This window comes from Cryptotermes secundus, unplaced genomic scaffold (genome assembly GCF_002891405.2).
Source record: "Cryptotermes secundus unplaced genomic scaffold, Csec_1.0 scaffold633, whole genome shotgun sequence".
NCBI lineage: Eukaryota > Metazoa > Arthropoda > Insecta > Blattodea > Kalotermitidae > Cryptotermes > Cryptotermes secundus.
In genome coordinates this window covers 1,060,836-1,081,285 of record NW_019739220.1, presented here as the reverse complement: position 1 = coordinate 1,081,285, position 20,450 = coordinate 1,060,836, and the positions used below count along the sequence as shown (strand labels likewise).

At 38.9% G+C, this 20,450-nt stretch overlaps 1 protein-coding gene across 1 annotated transcript in view; it reads right to left on the bottom strand.

Annotated features, from left to right (window-relative positions):
- Positions 1 to 9,385: 9,385 nt before the first annotated feature.
- LOC111871759 (alpha-tocopherol transfer protein-like) overlaps positions 9,386 to 20,450 on the bottom strand; it is a 22,121-nt gene continuing 11,056 nt past the window's right edge. The window contains exons 5-7 of the mRNA XM_023865068.2: positions 15,913 to 16,023; positions 14,575 to 14,677; positions 9,386 to 10,152 (exon numbers count right to left, since the gene is read on the bottom strand). Coding sequence (XP_023720836.1) covers positions 10,031 to 10,152; positions 14,575 to 14,677; positions 15,913 to 16,023 — 336 coding nt within the window. The 3' untranslated portion in view covers positions 9,386 to 10,030. The remainder of the gene's footprint in view (positions 10,153 to 14,574; positions 14,678 to 15,912; positions 16,024 to 20,450) is intronic.

The window sequence follows — 20,450 nt, the reverse complement described above, 5'->3', positions numbered from 1 at the left end:
TTCATGCACAAAACCGGTTCTCGACTTGGCTGCAATAGCAGGAAAGTTTGTTCATATACCCAGTTTATTTTATGATTTTATATGTGCAAGACCATAAATAAACGTATAAATCTTTATAATAGTAAAAATATCCGTTTATCGTACATTCTAATGATGCAAGTCATTTCGTACAAGTAGAGTCCGTTCCAGATATTCCACTATTTCCTGTTCAATACTTTCAATCTTGGATCGTTGTGCCTTCTCCTTTCTTGCGTGTTGACTGATAGTAAATGTTGTATACCATTTTTCGATTTCAGGTAAATTAAGTAGATTACGAAAACCTTTTCTTATTTAAAAAAGAACAATCGTGGTTGCCTGGGTGCATGACAGGCGAGAATAATTTGAAAAAGAACATTTCAGTGTCCTTTTCATAAGGATATTTCATTGAAAATGGTAGTCCTTGTTTTGGGGGCCCAAAAGATGCTTCAGCAGGTAGTATAAAGAATGTTCCCCGTTCATGAAAACCACGAGAACGAGACAGAAGTGATGATGGAATTCTAACAACTGAGAAATCACAGACGAAATCGTTAGTCAAATTCTCTTCAGAACTTGAAATATCGAAATCAGGTGTGCACCCAGACTTGCAAAAAATCTTCACATCCATATCCGTCGTCCAAAATTTTTGAATGAAGAATCTGATTAAATTATGGATCGGACCTTTTGAGGCTTTGCTTCAAACATTCCCGATGTTTGCCTTCACGCACAAAAGTCTTGTACAGCGACGAATGTGCAATTAATCACAGGAGTCATTCAAGAAATTCTTTGTCTTCCACAAGAAAACCCATACTTTTCTCAGTGAATCAAGAAAAGTCCAAACCCTATCCTGATTTCGACAGCAATTTGTGTGACAGTGCAAAATTGCATGTAAATGCCTCGCAAATTGTTTGTTCCACAATTTGATATCCTCTGTAGCCGAGATGAATTCTGGATCCTACACATAGAGAAAACTAAGTGTATGTTCGTAAGTCGTCACCAAAATGCATGGTAATATCAGGACATTGTGGCCCAGTTCAGATATTTGGGAACGACTATAACAAATCAGAACATTTTGTCTTCTCGTCTCTTGTGTGAAAACATAAAAATTATAATATACAAACCTGTAATGTTACCTGTGGTTCTGTATGGGTGTGAAACGTGGTCTATGACATTAAGGGAGAAACATAGACTGAGGATGTTTGAGAAAAGGGTGTTGTGAAGAGAATTTGGACCGAAGAGAAATGAAGTGACGGGAGGACTGAGAAAACTGCATAATGAGGAGCTTCATAACTCGTACGCTTCTCCAAGAACAATTAGAATGATCAATTCAAGAAGGATGAGATGGGCAGGGCATGTAACACGAATGGGGGAGAGGAGAAATGCGTATAGGATATTTGTGGGAAGGCCAGAAGGAAGGAGACCGCTGGAAAGACCAAGGAGTAGGGAGGTGGACAATATTAAAGTGGATCTCGGAGAGATAGGATGAGGTGATATGGATGGGAGTGATCTGGCTGAGGATAGTGATCTGTGAACAAGGTAATGAACCTTCTGGTTCCATAAAATTCTGGAAAATTCTTGAGTAGCTGCATAATTTGCAGCTTCTCATTAAGGGCTGAGCTCCATGAGTGAGTGAGTGAGTGAGGAGGATGGGGCACGCCTTATTACGCTCTGGCAGTTCGTGAATATCCGAATGAAAGTTTGCAAGAAGATGGACTGCCAGCTGATCAGAAGCGATGCCCGCTCCACTTCAATGGTCTCCACGTAGCCCGGACCTATCAGTCTGCTACAGTACGCTTTGGGGGATCATTAGAAAGGACGTCGGGTAGGAGAGTTGCACTACAACAGACCAAATGAAAGAATGGAATCTTGCCGATTTCAGTACGTCGCACTGTGTTGGTTATGAAATGTGAATGATCACTCAGTTTTTGTGCTTGGAAAACGAAGAGATCCATACCGATGTTATTGATATTTTATGTATAATTGATAAGTTGGAAGCACGCTGTAGCGTAGTTGGTTGATGCACTATATTACTAGCTGGAAGGTCGCGGGTTCAAGTCCCGATGAGGTCAATGAATTTTTTTCAATTTACCTAATTCTTCCAGCCGTATTATGGCCCTGGGGTCGACTCAGCCTCTAACAGAAATGAGTACCAGGAATATTCTTGAAATGTTCTTGGGAGTAAAGCACGCCCGGCGCGTAAGGCTGACAACCTTGCCGCCATTTATAAGCCGATTGTTTAGAAAATGTGGGAGCCTCAACCTGTCACAACCCTATGGGTCTCCACGGCCTGTTACAGGGATACCTTTACTTTACTTGATAAGTTGTGTTTATGATATCAGTGTGACGCCTTATGGAACTGTTACGGTACTTCACTTTCAGATGCCAACTCATCTAAAAGTTCTAGGAGGGCGGGAGGAGCGGCAGAGGAACCTTGGGGACAGACAAAGTACAAAAAAAAAAAAAAACAGACTACTGCATGTTGCGTAACAAGACTGATGGACTAGTTATGTTAGTATATTCCTGTTTCAGAACCCGAATTTAAGACAAAGTGGCGTTATGCAGATGGGTAATACAATTTTCGAAAATCAGTCGAAGTACAAATTTCAGCAATATATACAATTTTTATTCACCAAAGAGTTTGTAAGATTAAATTAGAAAATGAATTTAGAATCTTTCAGCTTCCACTTTAGTATCCGAGCGCCCTAAATATTAAAATACAGAAAAACAAATTTTCCTGCACGTTTCATTGTGAAATTTAATCCAGACTCCTAAAATATTGATTTTACCTAGGAGAGCGGAATTTTTTTTTTGCTATTTTGTGGGCCACGTGAATTCATACTGTCGCCACATCGCCTGCATAGGTTCGCCTAGTTTCCAACATTGCCCGAACTAAACCGGTTTATATGCGTGTCAATCTTTATGGCCTGAAGGACAGAACAAAGACTGAGAGTGTTGAGAACAGCATTCATATGAGAATATTTGATCTCTAGGAGGAGTAACAGATGATGAATAATGGGAAGCTTCATAATTTGTACTAATGACCAGGTATTAGTTCTTCGATTAATTAATTGAAATTGAGATAGGATAAACATGTAGTACACATGAGAGGGCCGGTCATGGTAGCCTGGAGGTCTAAGGCACTTACTGTCTTCGCTCGCTGGGAAGCCGGGACCGTGGGTTCGAATCCAACTCAGGGCATGGATGTTTGGTGTGTGTTTGTGTTGCCCTGTGTTTAGGTAGAGGCCTTGCGATGAGCTGATCACCCGTCCAAAGAGTCCTACCGTCTGTAAAATGATCAAGAAACTGACAAATCAGACCTATGCTCCAAAGTGGAAGTAAGATGAGAGCAAGAGAGCACATGAGAGAGTTGGGAAATACATGTAAGCATTTAGTCAGAAAACTTTAATTCAAAAGATAACTTCTGATACCTTTGCGTGGATGCGTGCAATGTATATTAACATCGAACTCTGAAGAACAGAATGTGGGGGTTTGCGCTGAATTCAGCTGGCTCATTGTATGGTACAGTAGCGAGCTCTTGTGGTTACAAATATGAACCTTCGCATATCACGGAAATTTGGCAGTTTCTTCAGCAGCTAAATGACTACTTACTTTTTCAAGGAAAACTGCCTTAATGCAGTTATGCAGTTATGCTAAAGAGGACTTCACGTGTGATTTGAAGATACAGTGAGACTGTTATGAATCCGTTGCCAGGAAACGGCTAGTGATGAGTGTAATAGATTGAGGACACTAGTATAAATAACAGTGACGTGTAAAGTATGGAATTAGCGATAGCGCTATAAATAATTGTAGTTGCGAGTTGAATGGAAGTCACGCGCAACCCCTCACACGTGACAATATTAATCAAGATCATTCAGCAGGTATGAGATCGAGAATAGCGATTCGAGATATACAGAGTGACTCTAACTTCCCAGTCTGAAAGTTATGAAGAACGTGTGCTGGATTTGTGAGTTATCGGAATGTTGATAAGATGAGGCGCGTAATGTAGCCATAATGAGCTCCAGATATATGTTCATTTAATTAATAAACATTATAGTTTAAGAAAGAATACAGTAAAATATTTTAATGAAATTATTCTTGAAGACTATATTTTAGAAAAGGTTTCAAAATATGTCATATAAGATATCATTAAGAAAAGATTAATGGTGAATGTAAATAATAAATTAGTATGTGCAACTCTTAAAACTTCATGAAAGGCAATTCGGCTGAAGTTCAGATTTGGTTTTTTAGGTACTGAAATATACTTCTCTAATCTGTAGAAAGTGGACTTGTTCTTTTATCAAAAAGTGACGAAAGGAAAATAAAATCGGTTGATATTAAATTTTTAAAACATTTTAGAAGACATANATGAAAGGCAATTCGGCTGAAGTTCAGATTTGGTTTTTTAGGTACTGAAATATACTTCTCTAATCTGTAGAATGTGGACTTGTTCTTTTATCAAAAAGTGACGAAAGGAAAATAAAATCGGTTGATATTAAATTTTTAAAACATTTTAGAAGACATAATTTTAAATTTTCTGTTGGATTACATTTAAACATATTATATACAAGAGAAGGAATAAATGTACACAGATTACAAACTGAAAGCAGAACTCGACTGAACTGCACAAGGGAGATTATCTTAAAGCAACCGTTTTCTTCAACCAAGCAAGTAGATGAATTGATCTGATTGAATGAAGCTAGAACAGTCTCACAGCTTATTCCTCAAAGGAAGAAATGCATATTCGAAGTTGTATCCAACTTATGAATTTATGCGGTGAACTAGTGTAAGAAATATGTTGGTAGTTACTTAAAATATGCGGGTAATTTTTAAGAAACTTGATGAGGAAAGAGCCTACATATGAAAGCAGGGGTTGAGGAGTGAGGATAATATGAAGAAAAAATTTAAGGAAATAGAATGTGACGATGTGTATTGTATTTATATCTGCAGTGACTAGTTACTAGTCGGATGTCAGTGTCAATTTGGATTTCCCTTCTACTTTCTGCCGGTTTTAGATCTGTCTGTTCAGTACATACCGAAGAATTATTCAATGTTGGTATAGCGGCCATAACGCAAAGCTGACCGCTCACTTCCATCATTTGTCAGGAGTTAGAATTCGCCCGTCCACACCCCTCGGTTTCAGGTCTTGAAAGCTGACCAAGATATTCTCTGGTTTTATGAAACCGGATATCTCATTACCGTGGTCACAACATCCTTCCATTTGCTCATGTCTTGAATCGGTTGAATTCAATCAATATCTTACATTCTTTTTCTCTTAGGGCAATTCATGCAGTTTCTCTATCACCTATCACTCACTTTGTGTCTTCTCTTCAGTTTATTTTCTCAGATATCTTTGCTTCTTCTTCCCCGTATGCGTGCACTCTATCTATCTATCTATCTATCTATCTATCTATCTATCTATCTATCTATCTGTCTGTCTGTCTGTCTGTCTGTCTGTCTGTCTGTCTATGACTCTGCAGTTCTTTTGTTGGATGCTGGTCGCTTTTTCAGGTTCTTAATCCTATACACAGTCGGTAGGACTCCTTGGAAGGGTGATCAGCTCGTCGCAAGGTCGCTGCCTACTCACAGAACAACACAGACACAGAATAGACGCACACGGACATACATACCTCGAGTGGGATTCGAACACACGATCCCATTGTTCAAGCGGGCGAAGGCCACCCTGACCAGCATGCGTGCACTCAACTCTTACATTATAACCCTAATATTACGTGTATTAGGTGACGCATAGGCAAACATTTGTCTGGTAAGTTTCCTAATGAGAATGTTGTGAAACCAGAGAGGCTTTATCGCTTATCTGCTTTACTCTGGAAAACGTCAAGATGTCCGAAAAGAAAAAACAGCAAGATTCAAACTGACTGAGATACGTCAGTTTCTGGTCTAAATTTATGGTGCTAAATTATTAGATTAAACAATAAATTCTCGTATCAATGAAGGTAGACACAGAAGATCTGTTCGGCGCTCGTAAGGTGGTTGTTGTAGGAGTAAACACTAAGACAATTAAATGTAAGTTTATGCCTCGTACCCAGACTGCAGACCAAAGTTATATATATATAGAGATACATAATAGATCCTTTGAAAATGTGGCAAAGATCAGATAAGTGGAAGGACACAGACATATTGAAATTGTGTTCTTTTTTTTTTTTCTTTATTTCTTTCCTTTACTGACAATCAGACTGTACAATCTGTAAGTCAATGTGCTGATTGGTGTACAATTTAATAACTGTTTATTGTACACTCTTCTGGCGCATGCGTAATAAACATCCAATAAATTAAAGTGAAGTTAAATTCGAAGGTTGCTTTCTACGATTTTGGTCAAAGCTCTTTCTATTCTGGACTGGTTCTTAAAGGCGTAGCAATTAAAATATTCAGAATTATTATTATGCGTATAATTCTGCATGAATTTGAAGCTTTGTCTTTCACATTAACGAGAGGAGACCGACTGTCAGTGCTTGAGAAAGGGATGCTTAGGGGAGAGCATTTGGACCTTAGAGAGACAAGTATCATGACGTCGGAGAAAACCGCAGAAGGAATTTCATAACCTGTACTTATCGCCAAATATACTTGTAGTTACAATGATGAAATGGATAGGGCATGTAGCACCCGATGGGAGATAAGAGAACTGCTACCAAAGTTTTTGCAGGAAACGCCGTAGAAAGAAAGACAGATAGGAATACCTAGGAGGATGAAAAATGACGTTTTTTTTTAATGTGGCATCGTGAAGATCTTGTGTTAATAGACGTTTCAGAAGAACCTATCGCCTCCATTTTGAAGGTAGAAAAATCCGCGAGCGAGGAAACAGCGTGAGCAGATCGTTGCAGCCACTCGGCGCCACATCCCAGAAGAATTCGTTCTTCATAGTCACCGTCGTGAAAACCTCAAATCTTACCTAGGAGTAGATAAAAGGGTACTACTAAAGCGGATATTAAGGAAATAAGAGCGTGACTGTGTGGACTGGATTTATCTGGCTCGAAATGGGGACCAGTAGCTGACTCTCTGAACACGGCAATTAACTTTGTTATTCCACAGAATCACAAGAATTTATTAGGGAGCTAAGCAGCTATTTGTATGTCAAAAAGGATTCAGGTCATTGGATTTAATTAGCTATATTGACCGAAAAGAAGATACTCCTCCTCATGTTATTTCATCATTACTCGGTTACATCACTTATCCCCTTTATCACTTTGCCCTCGAAAGCCTTCACTGCATAATCTTTCCTCTGTCTGAGGCACGAAATTTCATATTCATACATAAAGGTAGAAAGAAGTTTATAGTTCGGCAATGGAAGTTTTTAATTTCCTTCAATTTGCTCACTCTCTAAATTTATTTACAATGCATCCTGTATAGCGGTTGAGTACTTCTTCTGCAGCTTTCTGAAGCTGTACCGCCCTGAACTTGCATCTGGGAGATTACTGCCACCGGCTACTACGATCAGAAATTTCGTGGATTTCTACGGTGCTTACAGACAAACTAAGCCATATTGCATTGATATATTATCCAATCCCAGTTCTCTTCTTACTCACAATTCGTGATTATCATTCCATTTCAATTAATGTAATGCTGTTAATTCGCGTACCACTGGGAAGATTGAGTAGATTGATAAGCTGGGATGATATGGATTGGATTCATCCGGCTCGGGATAGAGACCAGTGGAGGGGTCTTGTGAAAACGGCAATGAATCTTCAGGTTCCACAAAATGCTGGGAAGTTCTTGCGTAGCTGCACAATTGGCGACTTCTCAAGAAGGATTCAGCTCCATGATTGCTTGATTGAGTGAGTGAATGCGTGTTAATTCGCGTAAGGCTGTATTCCATGCTCTCAAGGCGAAATCTCCTCTGCCCTGAAGAACTCTGGACGGCCTGCACACAGTGCCAAAGCAGTGAAAGCTACAAATATATCTCTTCGTACGACACGTGTGTGGAGGGATATAAATCATGCTGAATTATGCAACTATTTTGTTTTCCTGGAAAATTTATGAAGAAACATAGGAAACGTAAGTCAGTAAAACCTTCTTTGTGGGGGGGAGGATAAAGAGGGGTTCTATTCTACATGGTATAAAATCGAACACAGCCTGTGTGTAACAAGCGACGGGTTTTTATTTCGATTGAGCATTGTTGGGGAAGGAATAACAAATTAATTTGGCTTTATCGTCTCTAAAATACGCAGAATAGGAATAATAAAGAGAAATAACGGGATAACAGAGAATAGAAAACGAAAGAGGAATGAAATAAAAGGGAGGATAAAGAAAAGGGGAGAAATACCGTATTTACGCATGTATAGGCCGCGTGCGTGTATAGGCCGCAGCACAATTTTCGGACAGAAATTATAGAAAAAATAATTTTCTTGGAATATTATTTCAGGAGTAGAAATTATTCCGAAATTTGGCAACGTTTAACATTTTTTAAATGAAGTGTGATTTCGAATATTTCGAATATAAGCCGCACCCCAGTTTTCCTCTTGAATTTTTGGCAAAAAATGTGCGGCCTATACATGCGTAAATACGGTGTACAGGGAGATTGAAGAAGGAAGGAAGAAAGACGAAACTTCGTACTGCTCAATAACAGTGTCTTATAATCTTACCTCCGTTAGATGTGCTTGTAACTGGTAACTTGGATTATAAAAATATACAATATGTAGGCTTACGCGCAGTATAAAATCGAGTATCTGTATATAATGGAAACCTGTTTGACCCAAAAGAATACCCACGTTCGTTGGAATTTAGATGTAAGCGAATTGAAATGTACTCTATTGACTGGATCTCGACGTGCTTAAATTGCTTGTCCTTCCTTCAACTGACGCCACAGTTCTGTTTCTGTTTATCAGTATCGGCATATAACACCACTGCCAACCGAGCAAAGCAAACCTCGTCTCTTCATTGCAGTATCGTTACTTCTCTATTTCTCTACAGCCTTTTGTTGGACCATGCCGTTTTTCAGTTTTTTAATCCTATACACAGTCGGTGAAACTCCTTGGACGGGGGATCAGCCCGTCACAAGGCCGTTTCCTACAAACATAACAACGTAATCACAGAATTAACGCACACAGACATACATGCCTCGAGCGGGATTCGATCACACGATCCCAATGTTTGAGCGCGCGAAGACGGTTCATGGCTTAGACTACGCGGCCACTGTAATTGGCCACTTTTCAATATTGCTTACCTTAAGAAATTTAACAATTTGTTTCGTATATACGTAATATTTATAATATATCATAAAGTTTCTAGCCTATTACGTTTCCTCATACGAGCTTCTGTACTTACATTTTTATTACTCGTATATGTAGCCGGTGTGCTGTCGTTTGAGGAAATGTCATAAACCCACATAATATTAAACAGTTTTTAAAAATAAAAGTAAGATTTTTCAGTGATGTAATTTGTATTCACTTTTATAAAATTATGTCTAGAATACATTTATAAAATTGTAAAATCTATTGGTTAAATAACGGTAAAAATAGGGTAGTGAGAGACACTGGCATGGGTGCAGCGCGGCGTTGCAAACATGCATAGTAAAATACCTCAGATCTTCATTGACCGTTATAAAGACAAACTTGGGCTGGCCAGCCAGCCACGGAATGGGAAAGGAAGGGGAATACCACCTAGCCGCGGAGTGACGGTAGGAGGGGAATACCACCAATAGATTGCGTAAAGAACCAAATTCTTCCTTGTACTTCCCCGTTGCCCTTCCTATCCTTTATCGTCCTTTTCACTCTTTCTCTGGTACCTTTGCCCCGAGGTATTTTGTGCCGAGCGAGAGAATGTCCACAGCGATGATGAAACGTTTTCTTTGTCTTCTTCTAGTCGTAATGAAAACCGAGGAAAATCTATAAGGATCTGAAGGAATTCCACGTTTCCCGAGAACACCATGTAAATTCATTGCACTAGGGAATATTCGTGCTAATACGGTCTCGTCTTCAGACTTGTGACGCGCGTTTGGAGAAGGGCAATTCTGATAGCAAGTCTCTTTTCGTTAATCTGCGTCCAGTCTCTTGATAGGAACTTAATTATCGAGTATTTCCCCCATGCACTTCGCCTTCACCGGCCTCTTGGACTCGTCCACGCGGATGGCTTCCTCGTCCTTGAACCAGCCCGTGCACAGCTCCAGTTGTTCCACCATCACTTCTGGCAAGAAAATGTAAAAGTAAGTAAAGCTATCCCTGTAACAGGCCGTGGAGGCCCATAGGGTTGTGAGATGTTGAGATTCCCATATTTTCTAGACAATCGGCTCATAGATGGCGGTAAGATTGTCAGCCCTAAGCGCCGGCAACCCTTTACCCCGAAGAACATTCCAAGAATATTCTTCATACTCATTTCTGTTAGAGGCTGAGTCAACCCCAGCGCCATAATGCGGCTGGAAGGATTAGGTCAATTGGAAAAGTCCAATTACCTCATCGGGATTTGAACCCGTTACCTTCCGGTTTGTAGCATACTGCCTCAAACTACTACGCTACAGTAGTAGTAGAAATAATAATGATAATAATAATAATTCAATTCAATTCTTATTTACGTGCCGAGTCAACAGCCGCAAGGCCAATTACAGACAGAGCACAGTGTAGATACAAGTAATTACATTATGGACAAACACAATATAAAGTCAAAGACAAATTACAGGCAAACACCGGGGAAAACACAGTAATGCAGAAAAGTAAACATACAAACAAATGATAATAATTGCAATAATAATAATAATAATTTCATTAACATAAATCTAAGTGTTATTAAGTACTGAGAAATGAAACATATAAATATTTAATTAAGAAATGAAAAGTATAGATTTTCAGAGAGGATAATAATAATAATAATTCAGTTTATTGTTGTTTATTGTACATGCAAATAATAATCACACTAACAATTATACTATATTTAAAAATCGTTTAGGGAGAACTTTCCTGGCTCCGAATACGTCAGCGCCCCTGAAGACAACATTAGCAGCTGCTGCACATCTAGCACAGGTACAATTTTTAGATGAGGAGCAATCATTAACAAAGCAAAATCTCTGATATACCGAGCAGGAACTCGGAGGCCAACAATTTCCAGAACAGAAGGGCAGAATTTCGAGCCAAAATAAACGTGAGTAAGAAAGAGAGCATCGAGGCGATGTCTTCTAGTACGTAATGTATGCAATTTTAACTCCTCGAGAGCAAGAGAATAATTGTAATGAACTTGAGGAAAGAAACGTTTAAAACAAAGGGCCGCAAACCTCTGCTGGATGCGTTCCAGCTTGTTGGCATCAGTTGACGTAATCGAATTCCAGACTACGGACGCATATTCAAGCTTAGATCTAACTAATGCAGTGTACAATCTGAACATATAGTCTAGAGATGAGGAATTGAAAGTAATGTCACGAACTAGATCAACTGTTTAGCACAGTGAGAGAAAATGTAATTGACCTGGTCATGGAAATATAGCTTAGCATCAATAAACACTCTCAGGTCTTTTATAGAATCGGTCCGGGCTATTGACGATTGACAAAGTTCATAATCATAGATAAGTGCGTTGGTTTTCCTTGAGAAGGATATAACTTTTGTTTTACTGATGTTGAGTTCCATACAGTTAGCAGTGCACCAACCTTGTACAGAGTTAATGTCAGACTGAAGTAGATAGCAGTCCTGAGGAGAACTAACGGCTCGGTAAATTTTGACGTCATCAGCAAAAGCAGACAGAGTGGGCAACTGCATCGCACATGTCATTAATAAACACAGTGAAGAGAAGGGGTCCAAAGACAGATCCCTGAGGAACACCGGAGAGAACTTCAAAAGGTGAGAAAATAACACCAGAAACACGGACCTGAGATTTCCGGTTGTATAGGTAANTAAAGATAATAATAATAATAATAATAATAATAATAATAATAATAATAATAATAATAATATAACAACTTCTTTGAAACTGTCTTCGCTCGCTTGGAAACCGGGATCGTGGGTTCGAATCCCACTCAGGGTATAGATGTTTAGCTTGTGTGTGTGCGTTTCTCTGTGTTTGTGTACAGGTAGAGGCCTTGCAACGAGCTGATCACCCTCCCAAGGAGTCCTACCGAATGTGTAAGATCAAGAAAAACCTAAGTGAACGGAGAAGTTCATGGAGGTAGGCCTAGGCCCACTGGGGCTGTAGTGCCAAGGGGGGTGGGGGTGAGGGTGGGCGGAACCTCTTTGAAACGTTAAACTGAAAATATTCCGTATCTGCTTCCTCTATTTGTTTCTTGAGACTGAATCTTTCCTTATGAAAATTTACGTTGCTTTTGTACTTACCCGCAGTCCCTCCCAAAATTTTGCAGCAACCAGGTAGCGATCGGTGTCACCGTTCGCTCCCTGACTGATCGGACATCAAGTGCACTTGAATGCCGTCTCCTCTCTGTCGAAATACGGCGGATTTCATTGCGTCGCCTTCCATCAGGAGACGTCGAATGAATGTCGCGATGTATGAATATTGTACTTTTGACAAATAGGTTTTTAAGTGGCAAAGTTTGCTATTCTAAATCCATTGTCGTTACTTATTTCGTGAAAACTGTCATTCCTAATTGTTGGTTTGAAAATATCTTCTTTACCTACTTTGGCATTGAAATCTCCAAACAAAATTTTCATGAGGTATTAGAGAAATGATCGAATACACGTTCTTCTTTCTCATAGAATCTGTCCTTCACATAATCAATTTCATCCTCTGTTGTGACATGAATATTCAGAACAATGATATCACACCAGCGAGCTCTTAGTATTATATGAGATGTATCACTAACGAACTCTACCCTCTTAACTGCTGATATGATCATGTTATGTGGAAAGTAACCTGTCCTAATTCATTATACGAGTACTCATCTTCTTTTCAAGAGGAAAGTGCATAATCTCATTCTGCTTCAGTGCCACCCCTGTCTCACCCCCCCTCCCGCATTGTCAGTAGTTCTATGTCATACGTTGCTTTTTCTCTTACAACGGTTGTTAGTGAATTTGTCCTTGTAGAGACTCTTACGTTTCACGTGTCTGTTTTTGTTGCTTACGTTGTTCCAAAGAATTCACCTGATCCCTTCTTCCTGTGTAACATTTTGCAGCAAACTTTCTTTTACGGTGAGTACTTGTTAGGCCCAGACCCAACCCCCAAGTTGGATATCCACCTCTTTTCGGCTGTTCGAGACTCATTTTTTTATATTGCCCTCCATAACTTTGGGCCATCTACTCAATCCGCAGCATGAGGACGGGTCGTGACTAGAAGAGAAAGCGACCCATTTAACCTTGGCTTATAGTGTATATCCACGTACATTCATACACCTATGTACGTGTTCTAAGGAGCTACCTAACTCTCTTTTAGTTAATAGCCTGCCCCCATACGCTCACATGTAATGTAACTAGTCGGTAACTGATATTTTAAACGCCGATATGAAGTAAATTATGAATTTGCCTGTGTCAGGGTAATAATAAAATACGGTGAAGTAATGTGAAATGGATTAATTAAACCTTAGATATCTTATGATCCGGGGACGGTTCTTTATTTTCTAGGATTGAACTCGGGCCGCAGCGGTGGGAAGCCAGCGACTAACCGCTTGAGCTATGGCGTGGCCAAGCTAACCCTTTAGTTGCGAGCTTATCTGTATGCATATCTGGTTAGTTGCTTAGCTTGGCACTTAATTAGTTAATTAGTTTAATAGTGTCTTAGCAAGGAAATGTTTTTATCCGCAGAGAGGGGTGAGACTTAGACCCTTGGTACTTAGTCGTAAAAGACACATTGCTCTATTGGTACTTAGTCGTAAACGGAACATTATGCGATTGGTACTTAGTCGTAAACGGAACATTGTGCGATTGGTACCTAGTCGTAAACGGCACATTGTTCTATTGGTACTTAGTCGTAAACGGAACATTGTGTCATTGGTACTTAGTCGTAAACGGCACATTGTTCTATTGGTACTTAGTCGTAAATGGAACATTGTGGGAGTTTCTGATGTACACGAGAAGTAATGGAGCACTTGGTGGAATGAGAATTGGCAGGGGAAATCAGAGTACTGGGAGGAAACTTGCCCCAGTGCCACTTTCTTCACCCCAAATTCCACACGTGCTGGAATGGGAGCTTCCGATTGACCAGAAAAGTGTTCGGCAAGGAATGTAACTAGTTAGGTTCTTATTTGAATTAGTAGCTGTTAGTTACACATTCACTGAGTTATGCAACCCTGTTACTGCGCATCCAGTAACACAAATGCAGATAAACAGATTATCGTGACGTTTCTCATTCGGATATGACGACAAAATATAGGTATATACGTATATATATTGACCTTTACAGACTATTGCTGTAGGCTAAAGGCTGGCTTATATTGGCTTTCAGTTTGCTCCAATAATTGGGATCTAGTGAATAGATGAAAAGTGATATTAAAAAGAACGTGTATCCGCCATTACTATATTCTACTTGTATGTGCTACATCCAGTGTACTAGTTCCGAAATAATAATCACAGAAAGAGAGCTGTAGAACATGAAAAACAAATCTCTGTGATAAAACATGAAATTTTATCGAATCCATAATATATTGCACAGATATAGTTGAAGTACATAATGTAAACTGACTGTGATATGTCGCCATTGAGTCCAGTTTCCCTCCAAAATCCTTAGGTAGGCTGTCTTTTGAGATATGGCTGTACAGAGTGTCCATCGAAGTGTGTACAAACAACTGAAAGAAATAAGGACATTCTTCAGATATCTGTTAACGAAAGCAAATGCATTACTGTTCATATGGATATCTAAATCATGTCAATAAATCGATTTAATTTGTCCGTCGATCCATCCATCCATCCATCTGCCCACCTACCTACCTGTATACCCCTTACCTATCTAACCACTTATGCATCTATATCCTACGCCCCCTGTGCATATTTTTTCTGTCTGTGCTATCTACGAGTACGTAATATATTTTTACCTTTCTTTCTATATTCTGTATATATTCATCCAACTACTTCTCTGTTTATCTCATCCCTCAGAACATCCCTCTGTCCATCCATCCACCCATACACTTAACGAAGTAACTCCTATGGTGCAGGGCTATCCTCGTAAAGGTTAGTCGCTCTGTTTGTGAAGAAATTCCACACTTTACCGGGACCCAGAAATTGCTTGCATGTTTCCCGAAAATTCAGCATCGAACCGCTTACTGAAACAATTGAATCAAGTGCGTTCCCCGTCAGTATATGTCTGTGTTGTGATAATTAATTTTAATGTAATCCTACATTACGGCGCTGTCCCGCAAATAATACCTTTCTCTGAATTTTCGAACAAAAATTTTATAAATATTTCTTTATTTACTTATGTATGATGTTTATCTCCCCATCGTATTTCTGTTTGAGTTTCATCAACTTAGAAATATTAGGCGTAGGGTGTAAAGTTTTGATTCCCTTCATCCACCATCGCCATCCATCCACCTATTACTTATGTTTTCTCTTAAGTCCGAATATTCTGAGGACCCTCTTCTCAAACATCGTCACTTTTTATTCGTATGCGAGACATTGAATTAGACTTACACAAAATAAGAGGCAAATTGTATTATTCTAATGCACTTTCTTAAGTAGGATATCGGAATATAGAAGGTTTTTAAAGGAATGGAAAAGCGTATTTCCCAAATTCATTTTACTGTTTACTGGTTCATAATTATTGAATTACACACTACCATTTCTTGCACTGTTTTTGTTAGTTTTATATAGGCATGACTCGGTCGTTTGAGCCTCTGTTGTGAAACCCTGGGTTCACCCGGTCAAGATGAATTTGGTATTAAAATTGCTCATCTCGTCCAATAACATAATACATATATATTACTGTTCTCAAATTGTGTCAACCTGAATATGTCTGAATGGAATTCTCCTCTCAGGTAGGCCTACACGTTTTAAACATCATTCTCTTAACCCTCTTCTTTCGTACCTTGTCGGCCATATCAGTGTTACAAAATCGTTTCATTACGGCAAACGCAGCCTTTGTGAAATAGTTGGAATTCACCAGATGTGTTGCCACAACATTGCCAGGGAAAGCCTCCTGCAACAAACGTCGAAGTTACTGTGTTAAATGACTGGCAAAAGACATCCTGTTTCGTTTCCTGTCAATTCATTCTTAGCCCATATTTATTATTTTAGTATCATAAATCTCTTTAAATTTAAAGGCAAAATTATTACAGACCTCTTAAGAATCATCTTTTGTCAGAAATGACAGCTACAATTAAACTCACTGATTAATAATATGCACTATAAGGCACTGCAGATTTTGCATATGCAGTAACTGAGCCAGAAGATATCTAGCGTCCGCTTTTCTTCCATTGATATCAGAATATCAACAAGATCACTGTGTAGTTCGCCATTAAACAAGATAGATACATGTCTTTCAGTCACAACGCCAGCAACTAAACAGTGATTTACAGAGATAGGATGGGAACGTGTGGATTGGACTGCTGTGGCTCAGGATAGGGATCTATGGAGGGATCTTGTGAACACGGAAATGAACCTTCGGGTTACATAAAATTCTGAGAAGTTTTTGAGAAGGTGCACAATTGACAGCTTCTCAAGAAGGGCTCAGCTCCATTAGTGAGTGAGTGAGTTCCCAGGTACAAAATAAGCACTAATGTAAGCTTTATAAAATTAAATAAGATCCCTTATTTGGACTTTATTATCGTACACCATATTTCTTCATATACATTACATAATCTTCATTCTTGTTAGTGAGAATTATTTTGAATTATCTCGAATAAAACAAAGGGGCAGCGTAACTGTCCTCTTTTATTTCTTTGTATTTATTTGCCGGCTTCGGTAGATCATTTGACTCTTATCAGGATCGTGTTACGGTAATAACTGAGGAAACCGGAAACTGCACGCTTAAAGCCAGTCCACTGCTAGAAATCAACAACACGACTTCCACTCTCCAGAAATTATTTTATTTCAGAAGCGAAATATTATAACTTCATTTGCAAGCACGGAGTAATATGGCCCTTTATTACTATCAAGGATTAATCGAACCAAAGTGAAGGATTACTGAATTTAGATAAACTTGAGGAGTGCAGCCCAATGACATCTGCCTCCTATGAATTTAAAACGCCAAGTTTCTGAAGACTGCTATCCTGCGGGAGCGTCGCTTCATCCCACGTGAAGGATTGAATCGACGGCCAGACAAGAATAGTTTCCTCTTAGTTGATTTTAACTAGCCAAATTCATCATGCAATCAGCACAAGCCAATCACGTAACAAACTTTGAGAATAAACAGTTCAAAGATATAGAACCCGGAACCCCACATGTGAAAGCGGTTATTTCTTAGTATAGGGTCCAATTACACCCTTCCGAAGACATTTTATGACAGTTACACCTGTCATCGAAACAAAATTCACATCTTCGGCAACCTATAGACTTGCCTGCCGTGTTGGCCTTGACCCCTTCCGGTCACCCAAGTTGCAGGTAACAAAACAATGCGGTTGTTTCTGTCCAGATGCGAAAAGCAAGTCATAACATACTAATAAATCGGTCTCCCCATATAAACCAGTCACCCTACTGAAATGGCTAAAGAGGACCATAGCGTCCCATGGAGAATTGTAAGAGGTTTGGACTCTCACAGTAGAATCTTCTGAAACATTTCGAGTTACAGTTCCACACGTAAATCGTCCTTTTATCGAGTATTGTACATTAAATCTCGATTTTATTTCAAATGTAAATTATCGACAGTTTAAATTTCTTTTCGGCCAAGTTAGAGACTGCAACGTCATCCGAAGCTTGGGTATTTTACTGCTGCCTCGTGGTCATAAGTGGAATGACATTTACATAAGGAGAGTAAAGGCATGATCTCATGCCATGGGCATTACGTATGTATACAAGGATAAAGTAAGTTAGGATTACAGTATGATCCTCTCTGTGTACCGTGCATATTACGAATTCGGATGAAACACAGCATCATGCCAGCATAGTCCACTCCATCTTCATACATGCTTTAGTTTCCTAACATCAATAATACGAACGTATTGACCGTTGGAATATCCGAGATGGGGTGACACTATCAACACTAGGTGGGAATAGATCTCTCAGAAACATTAGGGAGATTCTCGACGAGGTCATTGGATTTTTCAAATTTACCTAATTCTTTCATCCGCATTATGGCTCTGGGGTCGACTCAGCCTCTAACAGAAATAAGTACCGGGAATATTCCTGGGGGTAAAGGGTGTCTGACCAGCGCGTAAGACTGGTAATTTTACCGCCATCTTTGAGCCAGTTGTCTAGATAATGTGGGAGCCTCAACGTCCCACAACCTTTGGGTCTTCACGGCCTGTTACAGGGATATGTTTACTTCTTTCTTTTACTATGGATTTCAGTCGTTATGGACTTCCGTATCAATATCATAACATATATCGATTGTTTATTGCTTTGTGTTTTATGAAATTGTACATGTACTTAAAGGTATTCTTCAACAGGGACTATTTCGTTATTTGTGTTACAAATTGTCATACTTAAATATAAGTTCCAGTGACAAGCTATGCTCCTAATTAAAATAGTGAATTTATATATTTAAAGAAATTAAACCTTGTTTTATTTTAATTACACGAACGTTACTTTAATCATACATTTTATAGCTTCAGAAAAACCGACTGAAATATCTCCCTAAAATAGATTTAGTTCCAGTGAATTGAATGATGTCGAAGAAGCAAGAGTTATTTATGACAGAAAGAAATTATAAATTGTATTGGTACACTAAATCAATATTGATATTGGAAGCTTTTCCCGGATTATTGTATTGATATATAGGTATCAAGTGACACCCGTGATATGAAGCTTTTGTAGAACATAAGACAACACCGCAGCTCCGCAAAATGTGTGTATATATCTCCTGTTTTGTAGCAATATGTGACTAACCGCTGGAGATCGGTAAAAGAAATTTTATATTCACGATGTAGGATAAACACAACAAATATTGTCTGCGAAATTTTTCTGTAGGTTAACAATTACCTAAATTGCAACACTGCGAAATCTTGAAATTTTATCTGTAACGTTTAATCTAGTGGAAATCTGTAGTCTTAGGATAAATTTCACGCAGAAATCAATCAATGAATTGTATAATTATTAAAATTTTGCTGTTTGTAGTCTACTAGAAGGAAAGCAAACGTGGCAAGTCCCTCCCAGAACTTTTAGTTTTAAACGAGAGTCATGTTAAAAGTCATTAACATGGTTGATTATAGCTAGAGCGCTGAGGATATGTTCCAGTTACAGGAATTGCTTTTTTGCTACCGTGGCCAAGAACATGATTGTGAAATAGATTAACATCTCCGTTAAAAGAGGCCACTTATATAATTCCTCAATCAGCCTGCAACTACGCAGTCACCTTGCGGGGTTTTTGTAAACTGTTTTTACAATTCAGAAACATTTCATGCTTTCAGTGGAGCCAAGATTTCGTTACCAAACACAAAAACTCTGTCTTTCCCACAACTTTATAACTTGTCTCACAGATTCATTGTAATAGCATCTTCTAGTATACAGCAGGCAGCAGAAGCACTGTTTTTCCTTCATGTTTCCTGCATTAACACTTATTCAATTTTTCCTCCGTCCCCATCCGTAACCTACGGTCCGCCAGTCTTGGTCTTCTTGATTTAATCACCGATATTCTTATTTGAAGGAGAAAGCTCTAGATCGCATTAAGTGGAGGAACTCTTTTGAAAGAGACTGTGGACTGTCGTCTGACAGATTGCTGATGAATGAATGAATGGTTGAAATTGTGTATATTCAGGTCTACGCATATGTAAATTTATTTCATATGTAACAAAAATAGTACTTATAATAATAATAATACTAAAAAGTAAAGTAAAGGTATCCTTCTATATGTATAATATAAACTCCATCGTAAATGCAACACTTTACTGTAGTTCTTGTCCCCCTTCTTTCACTACATTTTCCGGCCGTAACTCGTAATACAAGGAAAGATATCCCTTTAACAGGCCGTTGACGCTGATCATTCTGAGCCCTTATTTATTTTAATCATTATAGATGACCATGAAATTTATTTCTATTTAATTCTCGGTAATTTAAATTTCAAAAGTCTTATGTTTCGGTATTACTGGAAATGTATCGTGATCTATAATATCGTATTTCATCGTCTGGGACGTGCAATACGGTGTTTATGTTGAAAATTTCTAGATTCTGGCAGAAACAAGAAGTCCGGAGTTATGACATTTACGATCAGTCATAAATTTAGCTCGGGTACAGGGAACCGGACGCGCCTAAAAGGACAGGTCAGAGCTTGTTACAATTGCCTGTGAATGAGGGCCAGTATGATTGGGTTGCCTCGTTCAAGCTTCCTACGGAAGATGGGATGAAAATGTATATGTCAACACCATCTTTCGAATTCTCGGCGTGAGGGTGCAAGCCATTCCACAAAAGGGGAGACTTTCACAATATTCCGAACTGAACGGACGTGACCCTTGCACGCTCCGAGACATAGCT